General features: G+C 36.0%; 1 protein-coding gene across 7 annotated transcripts in view; it reads right to left on the minus strand.

Moving 5' to 3' along the window:
• Window positions 1-17,746, minus strand: part of SLC4A10 (solute carrier family 4 member 10) — a 228,564-nt gene that overhangs the window by 24,200 nt on the left and 186,618 nt on the right. For all 7 annotated transcript variants that reach the window (XM_070422867.1, XM_070422869.1, XM_070422871.1 and 4 more), the window contains 3 exons: window positions 17,457-17,618; window positions 7,376-7,627; window positions 6,457-6,525 (listed from right to left, as the gene is read on the minus strand). In XM_070422867.1, the coding sequence (XP_070278968.1) occupies window positions 6,457-6,525; window positions 7,376-7,627; window positions 17,457-17,618 (483 nt within the window). The remainder of the gene's footprint in view (window positions 1-6,456; window positions 6,526-7,375; window positions 7,628-17,456; window positions 17,619-17,746) is intronic.

Here is a 17,746-nt window from a genome sequence, read left to right on the forward strand (position 1 = left end):
TTTTGACCTCTCATTTTGACTCTGCTGTTCTGACTTCGTTGCTTTGATCTCCACAAGGTTTAAGTACTGTTTTTACAAACACAAATACCTTATCCATAAATATTTAACCTAAATTAATTACAGTTAATAAATTCTTTCCAGAGCAAATTTTGTTAACTCAATTTAATTTCTTAATCAATTTCCTACACTCCACTGTCAAACCATTTATAGATTTTATTGTATTTTATAAAAATTATTTTTATCTAGATAAATGTTATTTCTGTTTAAATTTTACATTAAAGACAGCACAACTATTTTTTAATTATATAATGTTGTTACAGCTTTGACTTGGAGGCCATTTTTATCTACAAAAGCTAATTTTCTCAATTAAAATTCTATATATTAAATTTTCAGAAGAACCTTAAATCTTTAATCACATTTTATTTAATGAAAATACTGCATATTACTTTATTTTATGTGTATCATTTTGTTTAATATTTCTCAGGCCAAACTTTGTAGTTTTGAATGTTTCCAACAGGAAGCAATTATTTAGAGTATGGTTTTAATCACAGTCCTATTTCATGCCATTTCTACAGTAATATCTGTTATACATTTTCAAAAGAGTACTATTAGGTTTTATTTCTTAGCTAATTTATAAGAAAACTGTAAGTAATTTTCATCACATATTCCAAAATTACTCTAATAAGGAACAAATGTCCATTGAGCCAAGTGTTAGGATCAAAACATCCTATTTTACCAAAATCTGTTTGCATGTGTAATAGGAATCCCAAACTCAAAAGAAACCCATCTTTCCTCTGTGTTCCCCTTCTTATGCTATGGCATGATCTCTTCTTGGTCATCTAAACCAGAATCACACGTAGGTTAGTTCATCCACAATTCATGTATTTAATTCATATTCATTAATACCCTCTAAAAGCATTTATTGAAAACCTTCTATGCAGAGTACTAAGCACTGACTTTCTTTCCTGGCCCATCTCTCTCCGTACTGTCCACAAATATATCATTAGGTCTTTATTTCTACATCCTCAATATCTCTTAAAATTACATGTCATTAAGCAAGCAAATAAAACTTGGTACATAATGGGAGTAGGAATAGGGAAGAAGCAAATTAAAATCATCTGGCTTATAACTGAATGTTTCAGTTTCTATAGCACTCATTTTTCTCAGCCACCATTTCTCCTTTGTGAAGTTATGCTATTGCATAAGTGTACTTCAGCGTGTGGGTGCTTCAATTGTTATTGTTTAAATGGCACATTTGCTTTACTTTGGACTCCTGAAGTGTTGGAATGAATATAGATGTGGTGATATATCTGAGTACAGAAACAACATTCCGAGAACACTGTGATCTGTTTTTTTCTGCCACATTGCACAACGAGAAGCCTAGATAATAATTTTCTTAATAATGCTAAACAATCATGTACAACACGGTCCTACTACATATAGAGTAATCCATTAACATGCTCCTTGTATTGTTGGTATTCAGCACATGTTTATTACCACTTACATCATGATAAGCATAAATGTAATCTGAGTTTTGCATTTAGCATTTATCTTGACATAATATCAATTCCCATTGAACCGAGTTAGCCACAAAATTCCAAATATGGATTTCGACTCCCTGAGCTTCAGGCTCACTTAAATTTTCACTAGCACTCTTTCTCAATGTGAGATCTTACTTGCTGTTTCATGTGTGCTATTTCATACTCATATTTTTATCTTGCGCCTTTGATAATATTTTCTTCAATTTTCATATGAAAGATGAACACTGCAAATAATTGCAAGATTTGTTTAGTTTTAAATCACGAATATAAAATCATGTGAGTGGAGTTAGTGGGGGAAAATCTGTTGAAACCTATCAAAATTATTTTACTTTGTTTCTTAAGCTTTTACTGCTATATTTTTGTGAGCCTGAGGCCTAATAATAAACACTTTGCAATCACAGATTAAATTAGTATTTGTGGAACTTTTGCCAAAGGCAAAAAAACACACGAAAAAAACAACAAAACAAATAAATAAAACCTCTTTAGTACTCTTCCCTCTCTGCCTCACCAAATCAATTATTTCACAATACACTTTCATCTATGATATTATAAATGAGAAAATTAAAACTAATTTGAGCAAAATTTAAATGCATAACACTTCTGCACCATCTCCCTCTCCCGAGTTAATGTAACCCACTGTCGGGATGAACAGGCTCATCCTCTCCACTTTGGGTGTTTGATGACCTTACAAGATTTCATATTGAAGTTTTGCCTCAGTTCTAACATCCAGCACTTCCCTAAGGCCTACGTGGTTTTCCTGCTCCCAAAGTCAGAGCTGGCTAGCTGTTCATTCAGGAAAAGAGTTCCCATGCTGCCTGTTCTTCAGTGTCTAGAGTTTGGCTAAGATACTCCATGGTATTGTTGCCTTGAATCCATTTTATTCAGCCTAGTGGCCTGCAGTGACCCTTAACTACACTAGTCCCTCATGCAATCACATTCCCTAGGTAGACAGAGTCACAAGTAAACAAAAGGTCCTGATATGACTTCCCCAACAGCCCTTGTGATCAGCAATCTCCCTTGCCTCCCACTGCCTTTCCCTTATGTGCCCCTTAGATTCCCAGGGACTTAAACCCTGCTGTCTTAATTTGAATTAGCCCAGGAACCCCCAAGTACTCTACCCACAGACCCTAACAAAGCTTGTGCCCAGATTTTGTCTCCATCTGTCTGTCTTTATTTTGCCTTGACCTTCTACTCTGGCCCAAGGCCAGGTATTTTCTCCAGGACCTGTGAGTAATAAACTTCTCTTTTTCAATTTCTCTTATGGTCTATTATTGAACTGAAGCTCACCATCCTACACCTTGTGCTCCATACTTAAGTGTTAATTTGATAAATACATAACATTCTGTCAGGTAACTTTTCTTTTATGTCTTTGAACAGCCATGAATCAAGCTGTGTCAAAGAAAAAGCAACAAGTTATATTTTCCTTTTAGTCAACAAAAATAAACTATACTTTACAATAAATAACCCTCAAAATTAGTCTCTTTTTCAAGAAAATGTGTTTTAGATCAATCAGTAATTTAGGACAACCAATATTCCTTTAAACAATTAATAATGTTAAGTTAGCAAACAAGAGTATTCAAAGGCAAATTTATATAGAAATCTATATTAGTTTCCTAGTGCTACTGTAACAAATTACCACAACTCAGTGATTTAAAGCAATACAAATTTATTATCCCACTAGAGGCCCGGTGCATGAAATCTGTGCATGGATAGGGTCCCTAGGCCTGGCTGGTGATCAGGGCCGATTGGGGCCTTCTGGTTGCCGGCCAGGGCCTTCCTTCATTCCGTGCCACCCCCTGGTGATCAGCACATGTCATGGCGAGTGATCAAACTCCTGGTCTCCCAGTCGAATTACCCGAGGGGACACTTTGCATATTAGCCTTTTTTAAATATATATATATATATATATATATATAGATTGTTGTGGAGGCCAAAATCAAAGTGCTGGCTACAAAAGCTCCCTATGAAGGCCGTGAGGAAGAAACCCTCCTTATCTCTTTCAGCTTCTGGTGGTTCCTAATGTTCCTTGGCTATGGCAGCAAAACTCTAATCTCTGCCTCTATCTTCATGTGGCCTTATTCCTTGTGTCTCTCTGTGTCTCTCTTCTTGTTATAAAGAACCTAGTGATTCGATTTAGAGTTCACCCTAAATTCAAGATGAACTCATCTTGAGATCTATAACTAATTACATCTGCAAAGAGTCTACTTCCAAACAAGGTCACATTCTGAGATTCCAGGTGGAAAAAAATTCTGGGGGGACACTATTCAACCTACTACAATAACGTAAGCAGGAACAATTTGCCAACAGCCTCGATAAAGATTTAGAAAACAATTGTGTGCTTTTAACATGAATCCATAAATTCTTTAGTACTTTTTTCTCTTTAAGAGATAAAGTCTAGCCCTAGCCAGTTTGGCTCAATGGATAGAGTGTCAGCTTGTGGACCGAAGGGTCCTGGGTTCGATTCTGGTCAAGAGCGAGCAACTCAGTTGCAGGCTCCTCCCTGGCCTGGGCCCTGATGGAGGCTCATGGAGACTCTCTCTGTTTTTCCCTCTCTCTTCCACTCTCTCTAAAAATCAATGGAAAAATATCCTCGGGTGAAGACTAAAAAAACGAACAAACAAACAAACAAACAAAAAACAAAATAAAGAGATGAAGTCTAATTTCCTTTCCCTTATGTACAAGCTGGCCATAGTGATTTGCTTTTAACAAACAGTAAAAAGTGGAAGTGACCAAGGGCAACTTTGGAGACTAAGTCAAAAGGCACTTTTGCTCATTCTTTCATTGCTCACTCCAATAGAAGTTAACTTCCATGTCATGAGGACACTTGAGTAACCTATGGAGAGGCCCATGTGGCAAAACAGAGGCTGCCTCTCAATAGCCAGGCAGGAACTGATGCCTCTTGCCCACAGCTGTGTGATAAGCCATCTTAGACATGATCCTCAAGCCCTATTCAACCTTCAGATGGCTGCAGCCTTTGTCCATATCCCGACAACAACCACCTGCGACATCTTGAGCCAGAACCACTTGGCCAATCTGTTCCTAATTTCATGACTCACAGAGACTGTGAGATAATAAATGTTTGTTATTGTTATGTATTCTATTGTTATGCAGCAATAGAAAACTAACCCAGCTATATTTATTTGTCTAATACTTCCTTAAACAATTAATAAGCCTTTCCTTATACTTTGAAACTGGCTTACTTTATAACTTTATTTTTAGTTTAATATTTCTATAAATATAATAATAATAAAAAAACAAACATAAAAGACAAAAATCACACAGGACCTCACTATTTTAACAAATTGTTTTTTTGTTACTCCTCACCTGAGGATATTTTTCAATTTATTTATTTTTAGAGAGAGAGAATGGAAGGAAGGGGGAGAGACAGAGAGAGAAACATCAATGTGAGACAGACACATTGATTGGTTGCCTCCTGCACACATCCCAACCAGGGCCAGGGATCTAGCCCATAATCGAGGTACATGCTCTTGACTGGAATCGAACCTGGGACTCTTCAGTCTGTGGGTGAATGCTCTATCCACTAAGTTAAACTGGCTAGGGCAATAAATTATTTTTATTTCTCTGTCTTCCTTTTTAATATGACCAATATCATAGCTTTATAAACCAACTAGAGGCCTGGTGCATGAAATTCGTGCATGGGGGGACGCGGTGTCCCTCAGCCCAGCCTGCACACTCTCCAATCTGGGACTCCTCTGACATCCTTCTCACAATCCGGGACTGCTGCCTCCCAACCGCTCACCTGCCTGCCTGCCTGCCTGATTTCCCCTAACTGCTTCTGCCTGCCAGCCAGATCACCCCCTAACTACTCCCCTGCCAGTCTGATCAATGCCTAACTGCTCCCCTGATGGCCTGATTGCCCCCAACTACCCTCCCCTGCTGACCTGGTAACCCCTAACTTTCCTCCCCTGCCAGCCTGGTCCCCCCCAACTGCCCTCCCCTGCCAGCCCAGTCACCTCTAACTTCCCTCCCCTGCCAGCCCAGTTGCCCCCAACTGCTCTCCCCTGCTGGCCTGGTCGCCCCTAACTGCCTTCCCCTGCAGGCCTGGTCCCCCCCAACTGCTATCCCCTGCTGGCTTGGTTGGCCCTACCTGCCCTCCTCTGCTGGCCTGATCACCCACAACTGCCCTCCCCTGCCGGCCATCTTGTGGCTGTGGGCGTTGCCATCCTTGAAGGTGTGGCAGTCAATTAGGATATTCCCTCCTTTTTGGCTGTGGGCACTGCCATCTTTGAGGGCAGGGCAGTCAATTAGCATATTCCCTCCTTATTGGCTGTGGGTGCCACCATCTTTGAGACAGCATGAGGGTCAATTAGCATATCCCCTCTTTATTGGACAGGATGGTTGATACAATTTATTTTCCTACTTTTTCACTTTGCATTGTATCATAAGCATTTGTACCATGTTACTTTTATTATCATCATAATTACCACTTTTTAATGAATATACCATAGATTATATAATTATTTACTAATGTTGGATAATGGGATTGTTTCTAATAACTTGAAAGTGTGTGTAACAATTAATATTTTTATGCATAGAATTTTTTTTCTAGTCTCATGTATATATATCCATAATCATGAAGACAGTATCAAAGATTAAAAGTATTTGTATATATTTTTAAATGTACGATTAGTTATCTAAAAGGGCTGTGAATTCTAAACATTTCAATTTTAATATACTTATGTTAAACAAAAGTACCCTAGGATTATGAACCTAAGATGCTGATGAGGATCTTCTTTAACTTTGGGAAATCTGACTAGTTTTTTTAAAAAAATTAATTGTAGTCTAAAACCTGTTCCTAAGATGATGTCATTTTCTTAACTATCACATGACTTAGCATCAACAGACCTTACAGTAAGTCATTGTAGATGTGCCTATATTACTGTAAATAATTTACCTGAATTCCCTTTAGAGATGAAGCACCCATATAAAGAAACACTCCATATAGCACTGGCATGGGGATAAACTGTGAAAGAACAATTGGAGAAAAGACACAATTTATTTTCAACTTATTTGGATTAAAGGCAAAGAATAGAGCTAATACTTAGATGTTGCTTCTACATTATACCAGATGTTTCCAAAATTGTGGATTGTTCAACTTTTATCTTTCTTTAAATACTCAGCATCATTCTATCTCTATAGTATTTATATGACATACACATCAATTCTTGCAAATATACTTATGAAATTATTAAATACAAGTAAATTTATGTAAATAATTAAATATTTCAACTAGAATTTATAAATTATAGACAACTGAGATGAGTTACAATAAAATACAAATAACACATTTTAGAAATATCTATCAGAATTATGACATAATAATTACTCTTTAATGCTCTCATATTATTATTTTTATGGAACATATACAACTGCACATGTGGCCATGACCGTAACATTGCTTACTTCTATACCTTTATCTTATACTAGGTAATGTTAATTGCAAATATAGCTTTCCATTGACAAAAAAATAAAAGCTTTATTTTGTGTAGGCCTGTAGTGAATTCAGGTCACAAGTCAATCAGAAATAATGAGGGACTCTCCCACAACTTTGTCACATTTTCAAAATTATGGTAATAATTTACACATCAAATTTTACTTTGCCAGATTAAATTTTTATTTAAGTGTTTTAAAATACAGCACACAATTTTCCACATTAAGTTAAAAAGTTACATAAACATGGTAAAGAAATTCATCACTTTCATCATGTGCCATAAAATATTTGCAAATTGATGGTTTAAATTCAAATGAAATCTCTTAAACAATAATAAGTATGTTCTGCTTTCTCTTAAATTCATAAGGGCAGATTTTATTACCTTCAGAATACTGGTCATAAAGACTGATGAACCCATAAGAACAAAAATCATCAGCCCAGTAACTCTCTGCTCCCGAATGCCAAGAAATTTGGGTTGTTCTCCTGGAGCTGAACATTCTGATTCCAGTTTTAGGCTGTTGACATGAGTGATGGAGAGGACAGTGGCAGCCACAAACCATGGCAGGCCCATGATGGAGCACACACCAAGCATGACAGCCACCATTAATAGGTCCAGATGGTATCCACAGCCTTTCTGTTTAAAAAAAAGAGAGAGAGAGGATATTCATAGGACCTGAACTTAGTATAGAGACAAATAACACGACTACCATGGAACAGTAAGAATAGAAAGAAGATGCTGTCTTGAATCTTATACAACTGATTCTAAAATGCAAAATCAAGATAAAAAAGTAACAGTGTCATAATATGTAATTCACTTAAAGAAATGTTGCAGATATTCCTACTGCAATTATGATTATAGTGTCTTCTACATACTTTGATAGGTTCAATGTATTTCTAGGTTAATGTTACATTAGTTTCTATTCTATTTCTATTGGGTAAGTAAAGTCATTATCAAATACAGTCACTTCCATAGTTTCCTTAAATGGGCAAGTTAATTTTCAATTAGTATTATTCACAATTCATCATTATTTAATCACACATAAAAATATTAAGTACCAACTTTCTATCAAAGTAGGAACTTGACAACAACAGAGCTAAGAATGACCTAATTGTGACTAGAAGACAACTTCCTGACAATATCCAAGTATCCTCTCATATGATATCGCCTAAAGATAAATTATCACATGATCTCACTGATATGTGGAATTTAATGAACAAAATAAACTGGTTAACAAAACAGATCTAGAGACATAGAAGCATGGAACAGACTGGAATCTCAGAAGGAAGGCAGGGGGTGGGTGGGTGGGAAGAGATGAACCAAAGAAATTGTATGCATATATGAATAACCCATGGACACAGAATAGGGTGGTGGAGGCCTGGGGCAGGGGATGGGAGTGGGCTAGAAGGGGTCAATGGGGGAAAAAGTGGTATATATGTAACACTTTCAACAATAAAGTTTTCTTTAAGATAAATTATTCTAAAATACTCAGTTTCCAATTGCCTTCTTTTGTTTCAATGGGTGACTTTCCCTAGGAAAAATAATATCATGTAACCTAAGATTCCTTATACAAATATATATGTACATATATATGTGTGTGTATACACACACACACACACACACACACACACACACACATACTATCAGTTCCATTTGTTTTAGTTTCAGCAACTTAAAATCATAGTTTTTGTGTTTTTTCTCTCTTCTGTGATCTTATTCCACTATCACTGATCTCCAGGTATTGCAAACTTAAGTGCTTTCTGGACCAATCAGGAAATGTGAAAAAAGAAAAGAAAATGCAAGGGGCATGTGAAACGTGGGGGAATTGATGACTGCTCTCTAAAGAAATTGAAAATGGGGAAGAGCGGTGTTAACCTCTCCCTCTCCCTTGGGAAGGTGACAGGGCAAAGTCTCAGAAGTAGCAAAGGGCTTGGCCTAGTTCACATTCCAGCTCTTAATGAGGGGTAGTGTAAAAAAGTGGTTAAGAGTTTAGTTTCTGGATACAAGTGGCCTGGAATCAAATGCTGGCCCAGCCAATGACCTTGAGCCTCTATTTCCCTATCTGAAAAATGGTGATGATGATACAGGAGCCATCTAATTGGGTTGTTGTGAGAATATATCACTTAATTTTGCAAATCATTTAGAACCATAATGGTACACACCCATCAAATGTTAGAGACTATTACATTCTAGCAGTTGAATAATAAATTTCTCTTTTGGACTCATTTTTTTAAGGCTCCTCAATAAAAGTATGTTTCTCAAGGGCAGGTAACTTATCATATAATTTCTCAGTGTTTCCTATGGTTTTTAGCACAGTCATTGGCATACAATAAGCAATCAATAAGTTGATTTTTAAAAAAGTAAATATGCACCATTGAAACATCTTTTGGAATCCAGTTTAATATGTATAATTTTAAATATAGCTGTTAAATTTGTTGTCATGAGTGAGAGCAGACATTACCAATTCTTCTAGAAGAATAATTTTGGCTTCTTTTTTTTACAAGCAGTTTTACCAAACTGTAAGCAATTTACAGTTAATATGAAAGCTCATATAGCCTGGAGTGAAACATATGAATTATTTATTGCATATTTGTCATGGTAGTATTTCCTTTCTGCTCTTTTGCTTTGTTAATTGTTTTATTAAGAAAAAATACCTTTTAAGTCCATTGCACTTCCTTTCTGCCTATCACTGCCAAATTGTAAAAGTGCAGGGCGACAAGGAGGCAATGGGAGCCATCCACACAACGACCTCCTCCTTGTCCACTGTCAGTGGTACTCTTCCTTGGTCAGCAGAGCTGGGGCAATGCTCCAGTTCGCCACAATGCCTAAACCCAGTTTCCCTTGTGAAGAACTTGCTAGAAACTTTTCTTGGCGAGTAATGCAGGAAAGATCTTCATTATTAGGATCTCGAGAGTGGGCAGAGAAACACCCTGATATCCACTTAAACAAAAAGGCATGGGAAGGAATATGCATCACCAGGGCCATAGTTTGTTCCTTGGGTCCTTCTGCAGAACATTTTGGAAGATGTAGATGCATGGACTAAAACTCAAATTTGGGTCCCTTGAAAGGACAATATCTTAGCCAGTTAGAGAACTGCTTTGTCCTAAGGACTCAGGGGTGAGAAGGAGCAATAGTGAAGGACTTGCTCAAGCCCCAGCCTCTGGGGGAGTGCAATGTGAATGACACCTCCTGGGGCTGTGCAGAGCTGTAGTATTGCTGAGAGAGAATAGAGCATGGAAGTGGATAAACATCAGAGAGCAGAGGACATGGGGCCTTGAGCCTGTACACCCTGGATTTTCCCAGGACCCATGTTGACTATGGCTTAATAATATGAGGAAGGACTTCTTCATGGTAGTGATTTCCTATACCTCTTACAAGGTGTTTTTAAAATAATGTAAACAGTAAGATTCTCGCTTGCAGGAAGCAGAAAAAATAATGCTCTCAGAGGAAATAATTTCTTTTTAAATTTAAAAAGATAGCTTTGTAAAGTGCAAGTATATAATAAAAACAAAAATACAGCTCCCCCTGGCCATGCTGTACAACAATGTCAGCATCTTAATGTGAATGGAAAAAATAAAGCAGTTCTGGCACCTTCACTCATTAATCGTCATTCTTCTCCTTCTCTTTCATCTAACATGTCTTTAAAAACGTGGTCTTTGTAACCAAAGTATTAGCTGATCGGCATGCCAGCCAAAGGGAAGTATCCCTTTGTCAGAGAGGAAACTCTGCACCTTCGAACATATTTCTGTAGAATTTTTTTCTGAAATAAAGACAGAACTAGAGCTTTTATTCTCACACTCATCCATGAATCATGGGAAATGGACATATGGAAGGAAAAGGGAGCATAGCAACAGGTGATGCTACAGCAGACCCCACTAAAACCAACATGCAGCAAGACAAGAGGCCAGCCAAGAGGACCATCTGATACCCAGATGCCACTGCTGAAAAAATTCATTTCAAAGCTTGGCAGCAATTTCCTGCAGCTGTCAAGTTAACCACATAAAAGACTATAGATTGACATGAAGAACCAGGCTGACAAAGAGGGCAGAAAAGAACATATCAAATGCCATAATCATCAAGAGAATGTGGTGCCAAATGAATGCTGCAAATGCATTCATTTAGTCAAGTGATCTGGGATTGTATTGCTGTTTATTAAAAATGATGTCAAAAGAAGCCGGAACTGTCTACAGAAACATGTAGAAAAAGCCCACGGTTGTACCTGAACAGAAACTTTCTTTTCTGTAAAATAATATCTCTTCCCATTTTTAGAAAATACATTTTTTAAGTGAACATGTGTAATGCTTTTCAAAGAGATTCATTTAACCTATGCCTAGCCCACTTCTCTTGGAAAGAAATGAACAAGCAAAAAATGCTAGAGTATGGGTTTATATCTATATATAATGTAAGTGATAATTTGCATTCTCAAATGTTTACATTTGCAGCTTTTAAATCTTTTAATTAAAGTATAGTTGACATACAATATTATATTAGTTTCAGGTGCACAACATAGTGATTCGACATTTATCTATCTTACCATGATCACCATGATCAACCCAAAGGTCATGAGGCGCAGTGAGTTGGAGTTTGGCTAATTTTGAGTTTCTTCATTCTGAGGGAGGAGTAAATTACTGTGCCGGTGATTTGGACTTAGCCTCTACAGGTCCACATGTCATTCCTGTGTGATGTAGTAACACCCACAATATAATGAAAACCATTTTTAGTGGCATGGAAAGTTCTTCTAAAAGAAAACCAACTACTAGTTTTGGTGATGGAAATAAAGAAAACGTTAAAGGACCTCCACTATAAGTCTGAGAGAGATAAGGAATGAAAAGCTGAATTCCAAGGTGACTTGGATATATGGTGTTGACTTAGATAACTTTAGATATATGTTGTGGAATTCATCAGGTGCTTGATACAGAAACCACAAAACATACTTCATTGAATTATTTCTGGGAATGCTCCACTCAAGGCAAAAATGGGCTTTCAAGTGAGGAAAAAAATAAGTAAAAGCAGAAAATGTGGTTAACTTGTGGTCTGGGGACATGCTCAAGGAACACATGTCTTTCTGTGACAATGTGGCTCAAGTCAAAGCCAGGAGATAGTGCAAACATTTCAAGGAAGCAACAGGCGGAGAGAATGGCTTTAGAACAAACCGTTATTCTGAGTAAAGACTGTTCTTGGAGGTGATTTTTGTTATTGTTAACAGGAAAATCAGTAGCAGTAGACCACACTATACCAACGCTTACAGAAGACAAAGGTTAGAGGCCAAAGAGAGAAAAAAAAGTGTTCAGTGTAGATAAAATATATCTTCACTGCAAGGCACTTGCTTCGCAAATACCATATCCAAGGGGAAGATGGGATGTTCAGACTCATAGCGACCAAGAATAGACTGGCTCTTCTACTTGGGGAAATATACTAGTTTGATTAAGTGAGACTTGCTCTATTGTTAACTATTAAGGGGAAAATTATGAATCTTTTAAATACATGGTAATTTATTTGTATAATAAAAAATTAATGTATAATGTAATATAGTTTACTAATATAGCCTCAAATTTATTTTAGTGACCAAAATATTAAATGTTTTTGTTCTACATTTAATTCTATAAATGCAAGTACTTGAAAGACCACATAAAGAATGCTTTATTATATTTTAGCTATTGTACATGATAGGCAAAGAAGGAAATACATCATATTGGAGTTTGGCAAAGATGGTGAATGTCAAGGGCCAACCACAGGCTTATGAAGAACAGAAAGAAGTGCTGTGTGATTTATAATTCTGAGAGTCCAGGAAAGAGTAATGATAGAGAATGGCCAAAAAAAAAAAGTACCACCCTCAGCAAATCTTCACTCACTTCCACATTTTGTTTTAATATGAGTCCACTAATGCTTAGAAAAAATACTGCCTCCATCAGTTTAGCTGATAATCTTTAAAAGAATAATTTTTCAGTGAAATCTGTGGAATTCCTGCCTAAATATAAAGACTAAAAAATGTTTTTCTTTGAAAGGAAGCAATGATTACACAGCTTATTTTATTCTTAAAATATGATCTATTTAGTTTTTTTGTACATGTGTTTTATTATTTAAGTCATCCCTGATACTTTATTTTTTTTATAAAATAAAAAATATGTATTTAGCTTAATTTATAACATCCTATGTAATAAAAGCCTAATATGCTAAGTATCCGGTCAACCAGTTGGCCACTCAACCAATCAAAGTGTAATATGTTTATGATATGCTAAGGCCGTTCAACTGCTCACTATGATGTGCACTGACCACCAGGGGGCAGGCGCTCCAACCAGTAGGTTAGCTTGCTGCTGGGGTCCGGCCTATATGGGACTGACCGAGATGGGCCTGACATGCCCTGGAGCCCTCCTGCTGTCCCTCCCTGGCTGGCCAACCTCTCGCGTACCTCCCTGGCCCCAATCGTGCACTAGTGGGGTCCCTCAGCCTGGCCTGTGCCCTCTTGCAATCTGGGACCCCTCAGGGGATGTCGGAGAGCCATTCTCGGCTCAATTCCACAGGCCAGGCCGAGGGACCCCACTGGTGCACAAATTCGTGTACCTCACCTCTAGTGGGTCATATAATGAAATATATATACAGCCATTTAAAATGAGAATGCAGTCCCATTTTTTTATTTTCTCCCTAGTTTCCTCTGCCCTAGGAGATGTAGCTACAAATATATTGCTACAAGAGATGTCTGAGATTTTGATGCCTATGTTTTCTTCTAGGATTTTTATGGTTTCACAACTTACATTTAAGTCTTTTATCAATTTTGAGTTTATTCCTGTGTATGGTGTAAGTTGGTGGTCTAGTTTCATTTTTTTGCATGTACCTGACCAATTTTCCCAACACCATTTATTGAAGAGACTGTCTTGACTCCATTGTATGCTCTTGTCTCTTTAGTCAAATATTAATTGAGTATAATGGCTTGGGTCCATTTCTGGGGTCTCTGTTCTGTTCCTTGATCAATATGCCTGTTCTTATGCCAGTACCAGGCTGTTTTGATAACAGTGGCTTTGTGGTATAACTTGATATCTGATATTGTGATACCTTCAATTTTGTTCTTCTTTCTCAAGATTGCTGTAGCTATTCGGGGCCTTTTTTGGTTCCATATAAATTTTTGGAGTATTAGTTCTAGAGGTGTGAAATATGCCATTGGTGTCTTAATAGGGATTGCATTGAATCTATAGATTGCTTTGGGTAGTATGGACATTTTAATTATGTTAATTCTACCAATCCATGAACGCAGTATATTCTTTCACTTGTTTATATCTTCCTCTATCTCTTTTTTTTCGGTATCCTGTAGCTTTCTGAGTACAAGTCTCTTACCTTCTTGGTTAAGTTTATTCCTAAGTATCTTAATTTTTTGTTGCAATGGTAAACAGTCTTTTGTTTTTGTTTTTTTAGTTTCTCTTTCTGAGAATTCATTATTGGTGTATAAAAATGCCATAGATTTCTGTTAATTTTGTATCCTGCTACATTAAAATTAAAAGCTCTGCACAGCAAAAGAAACATCAACAAAATGAAAAGGAAGCCCACTTTATGGGAGAACATATTTGGCGATGATACATCTGATAATATCCAAACTATATAAGGGACTCATACAACTTAACAAGAGAAAGACAAACAATCCAATTAAAAAATGGGCAAAGGATCTAAATAGACGTTTCTCCAAAGTGGACATACAGATAGTCAAGAGATATATGAAAAAAATGCTCAAAGTCATTGATCATTAGAGAGATGCAAATTAAAATGACAATGAGGTATCACCTCACATCTGTAAGAATGACTACCATCAACAAATGACAAGTGCTGGTAAGGATGTGGAGAAAAGGGAATCTTAGTACACTTCTGGTAGGAATACAGATTGGTATGGAGAACAGTATGGAGTTTCCTCAAAAAATTAAATATGAAAAAAAAATTAAATATGGAACTACCATTTGATCCCACTTTTAGGAATATATCCTAAGAAACCCAAAACACCAATCAGAAAGAATGTATGCACCCCTATGTTCATAGCAGCATGATTTACTAAGATTACATGCTAAGATCTTGGAACAGTCAAAGTACCCATCACTAAATGAGTCGATAAAAAAGCTGTGGTACATTTACACCATGGAATACTATGCAGCAGTAAAAAAAGAAGGATCTCTTACCCTTTACGACAGCATGGAAGGACCTGGAGAGTATTTTGCTAAGCGAAATAAGCTGGTCAGAGAAAGACCAGTATCATATGATCTCAATTATATGTGGAATCTAATGAACAAAATAAACTGATGAACAAAATAGATCTGGAGACACAGAAGCATGGAACAGACTGTGGAATCTCAGAGGGAAGGCGGGAGTGGGGAAGGTGGGTGAGTGGGGAAGAGATCAACCAAAGAACTTGTGTGAATATATGCATAACCCATGGACAAAGACAATAGGGTGGTGAATGCCTGTGGAGGAGGGAGAGGGGGTGGGGTGGGCTAGAAGGGGTCAATAGGGGGGAAAGGGGACATATTTCAACAATAAATATTAAAAAATAAAAGGATAATGCATATTTGCATTGTTAACATTGGATGATTCCCATGATAATGCTCTTATGTGAAAAAATGCAAGTGACATATGTAGTATAAAAATATATGTTTGGGTACATATAAAATGTTAATGATGTTATCTCTAGGTAATGAAATGATAATTGTTTTCTACTTTTTTAACTTTGCATATTATCTAATTTTTTAAACTGAAATCATGTTACTTGATAATAAAAAAAAGTATAGGTGTTTTCAGTTTTAAAAAATAAACTGGTGTCTAGGAAAAATGTTTTCCTACTTCTTAGAGGGTAGCAGGCTAAAATATTCAATATAAAGTAGTTACACTTGTTTTATAGATCTATTTAAGCAACTATGTCACTTTAATAATTAGGTAGTGGTAGCATTTGCTTTTGCAGAAGGTTAATATTTTAAAAGCAAATACTTTTAAATGATTGATATTAAATAAGTAGGCTATTAAACTTGGGGGTCTGAATTCCTTGTTTTGAGAACTGTAAATAGTTCCGTTTATAATACTGAATTGCGTAGTTCAGCGATGTTTTAGGAGCCAGCTCATATAGGCTATCAGAGCCAATTGTTTAATTTTCAAATAATTTTCCTGCCAATTGATGTCACACTGGTAGCATAAAATGTGCCGTGTGATGATGGGGCTTTCATACTATTAAAATTGCAAACATTGTAAATCAAGATCTCTCTCTTTTTTAAATGCAGAGAACTGGTTATTAAACATGTACCAGCACACCACTGGTCTAGTTCCTAAGACTTTATGAAATGTTTTTGTAAAATATATCCTAAATAATTAAGATTTTATTTGACAAAAACAAGTGAATTGAATGAACTTTCAAAAAAGGTTGTGAGCACTCTTAAGTTACTTTCTACAAAGAGAATGAAGAATGCTCTTTGTTTTAAGATAGACACACTCTCTCCATTATATACAGAAAATTCCTTTTTAGTAAGACTTATTATAAATCATTGTGCTTTCTTACATTTATGTTTTTACTATTTACAATCAAATAGTTCAATCAGAGATTTTAATCTTTCTAACAAACATACTTATAAATCCTTTGGAGCATGATTTCTGTTGCTCTGACAATGAACCTTTTCCTAGAGTTTAGAGTATGCACATGATTCCAAAACAAAACAAGATTGTGCATGTTTAGTTTTCACAAGATTTGATTTAGATCATTTGTAACCATTCAATGATTTTTATTTTATTTAACATATTCTTATAAGTGATAGCACTCATATTACATAACTCAGACACATTGTATACCAGTAAACCATTTTGATTATTCTCAGTTGCAAAATGGCAGGGTCAGAATATAAAACATATCCATATTCATTCTCTTTGTAAAAAAAAAAAAAAGGCATTAAAATCTGCACTAAAACTCAACAGGGTGTCACTTACAGTCTATAACATTTATAACTGGGTTTTGTTGTCATGGTCATTATAGACAGAGAAATAACTAAAGAAAACAAGAAATATCTGGAGATGTAATTTGTTCCAAATTAGATAGTGAATGTAATCTAATAGACATATTTAGGGTCAAATCAAGAAATAAAAAAATCCCTAATGTAAGACAAATTGGTAAAGATGCACTTCACCAGGATAGAATATTTCATTAAAATATGTTAAACATGGCAAAGAAAGTTAGAATTTAGGCACTGTTTTTACTTTAAACCCTGAAGGTAAGGTTTCAGAGTTTAGAGCTCAGCCAAGTATTATTGATTAATTAACTAACTAAAAGTAATTAACTTTAAGTTTATTGTAATACAGAATATCCTGAATATGAACAATAAAAAGTATGAACTTGAAAGCATTACTTTAATATTTCATTATACAAATGACTACAGCATATAAAGTATAATGAACATCAATTGATGTCACTCAAGTCATAATAATTTACATTAAAATTAATGTTAAAATATACCTTTAGCTTATGCTCTTTTCTGTTGATTATGACAGCTGTAATCTGTTGGTCCATAAAAATTAGAATAGTACACAGCAAAGCTGGAATAATAGCAGCTATTACTGTCCACCATGGATTTGGACCTACAGGTGTGACAAACCAGCCACGATCATCTCTGGTGGGCTGTGAAAAATAAAAGAATTCACATAGTAATGAGCTAGATTAATGAACATCTAATCAAATTAAATTTTACAGATGTTACCAGGAAAACCCTAATTATAAACTGATATGCTGACTGAATAATACTAACG

This window comes from Myotis yumanensis, unplaced genomic scaffold (assembly GCF_028538775.1).
Source record: "Myotis yumanensis isolate MYYU_CA2020_CCGP unplaced genomic scaffold, mMyoYum1.0.hap1 SCAF_8, whole genome shotgun sequence".
Classification (NCBI taxonomy): domain Eukaryota; kingdom Metazoa; phylum Chordata; class Mammalia; order Chiroptera; family Vespertilionidae; genus Myotis; species Myotis yumanensis.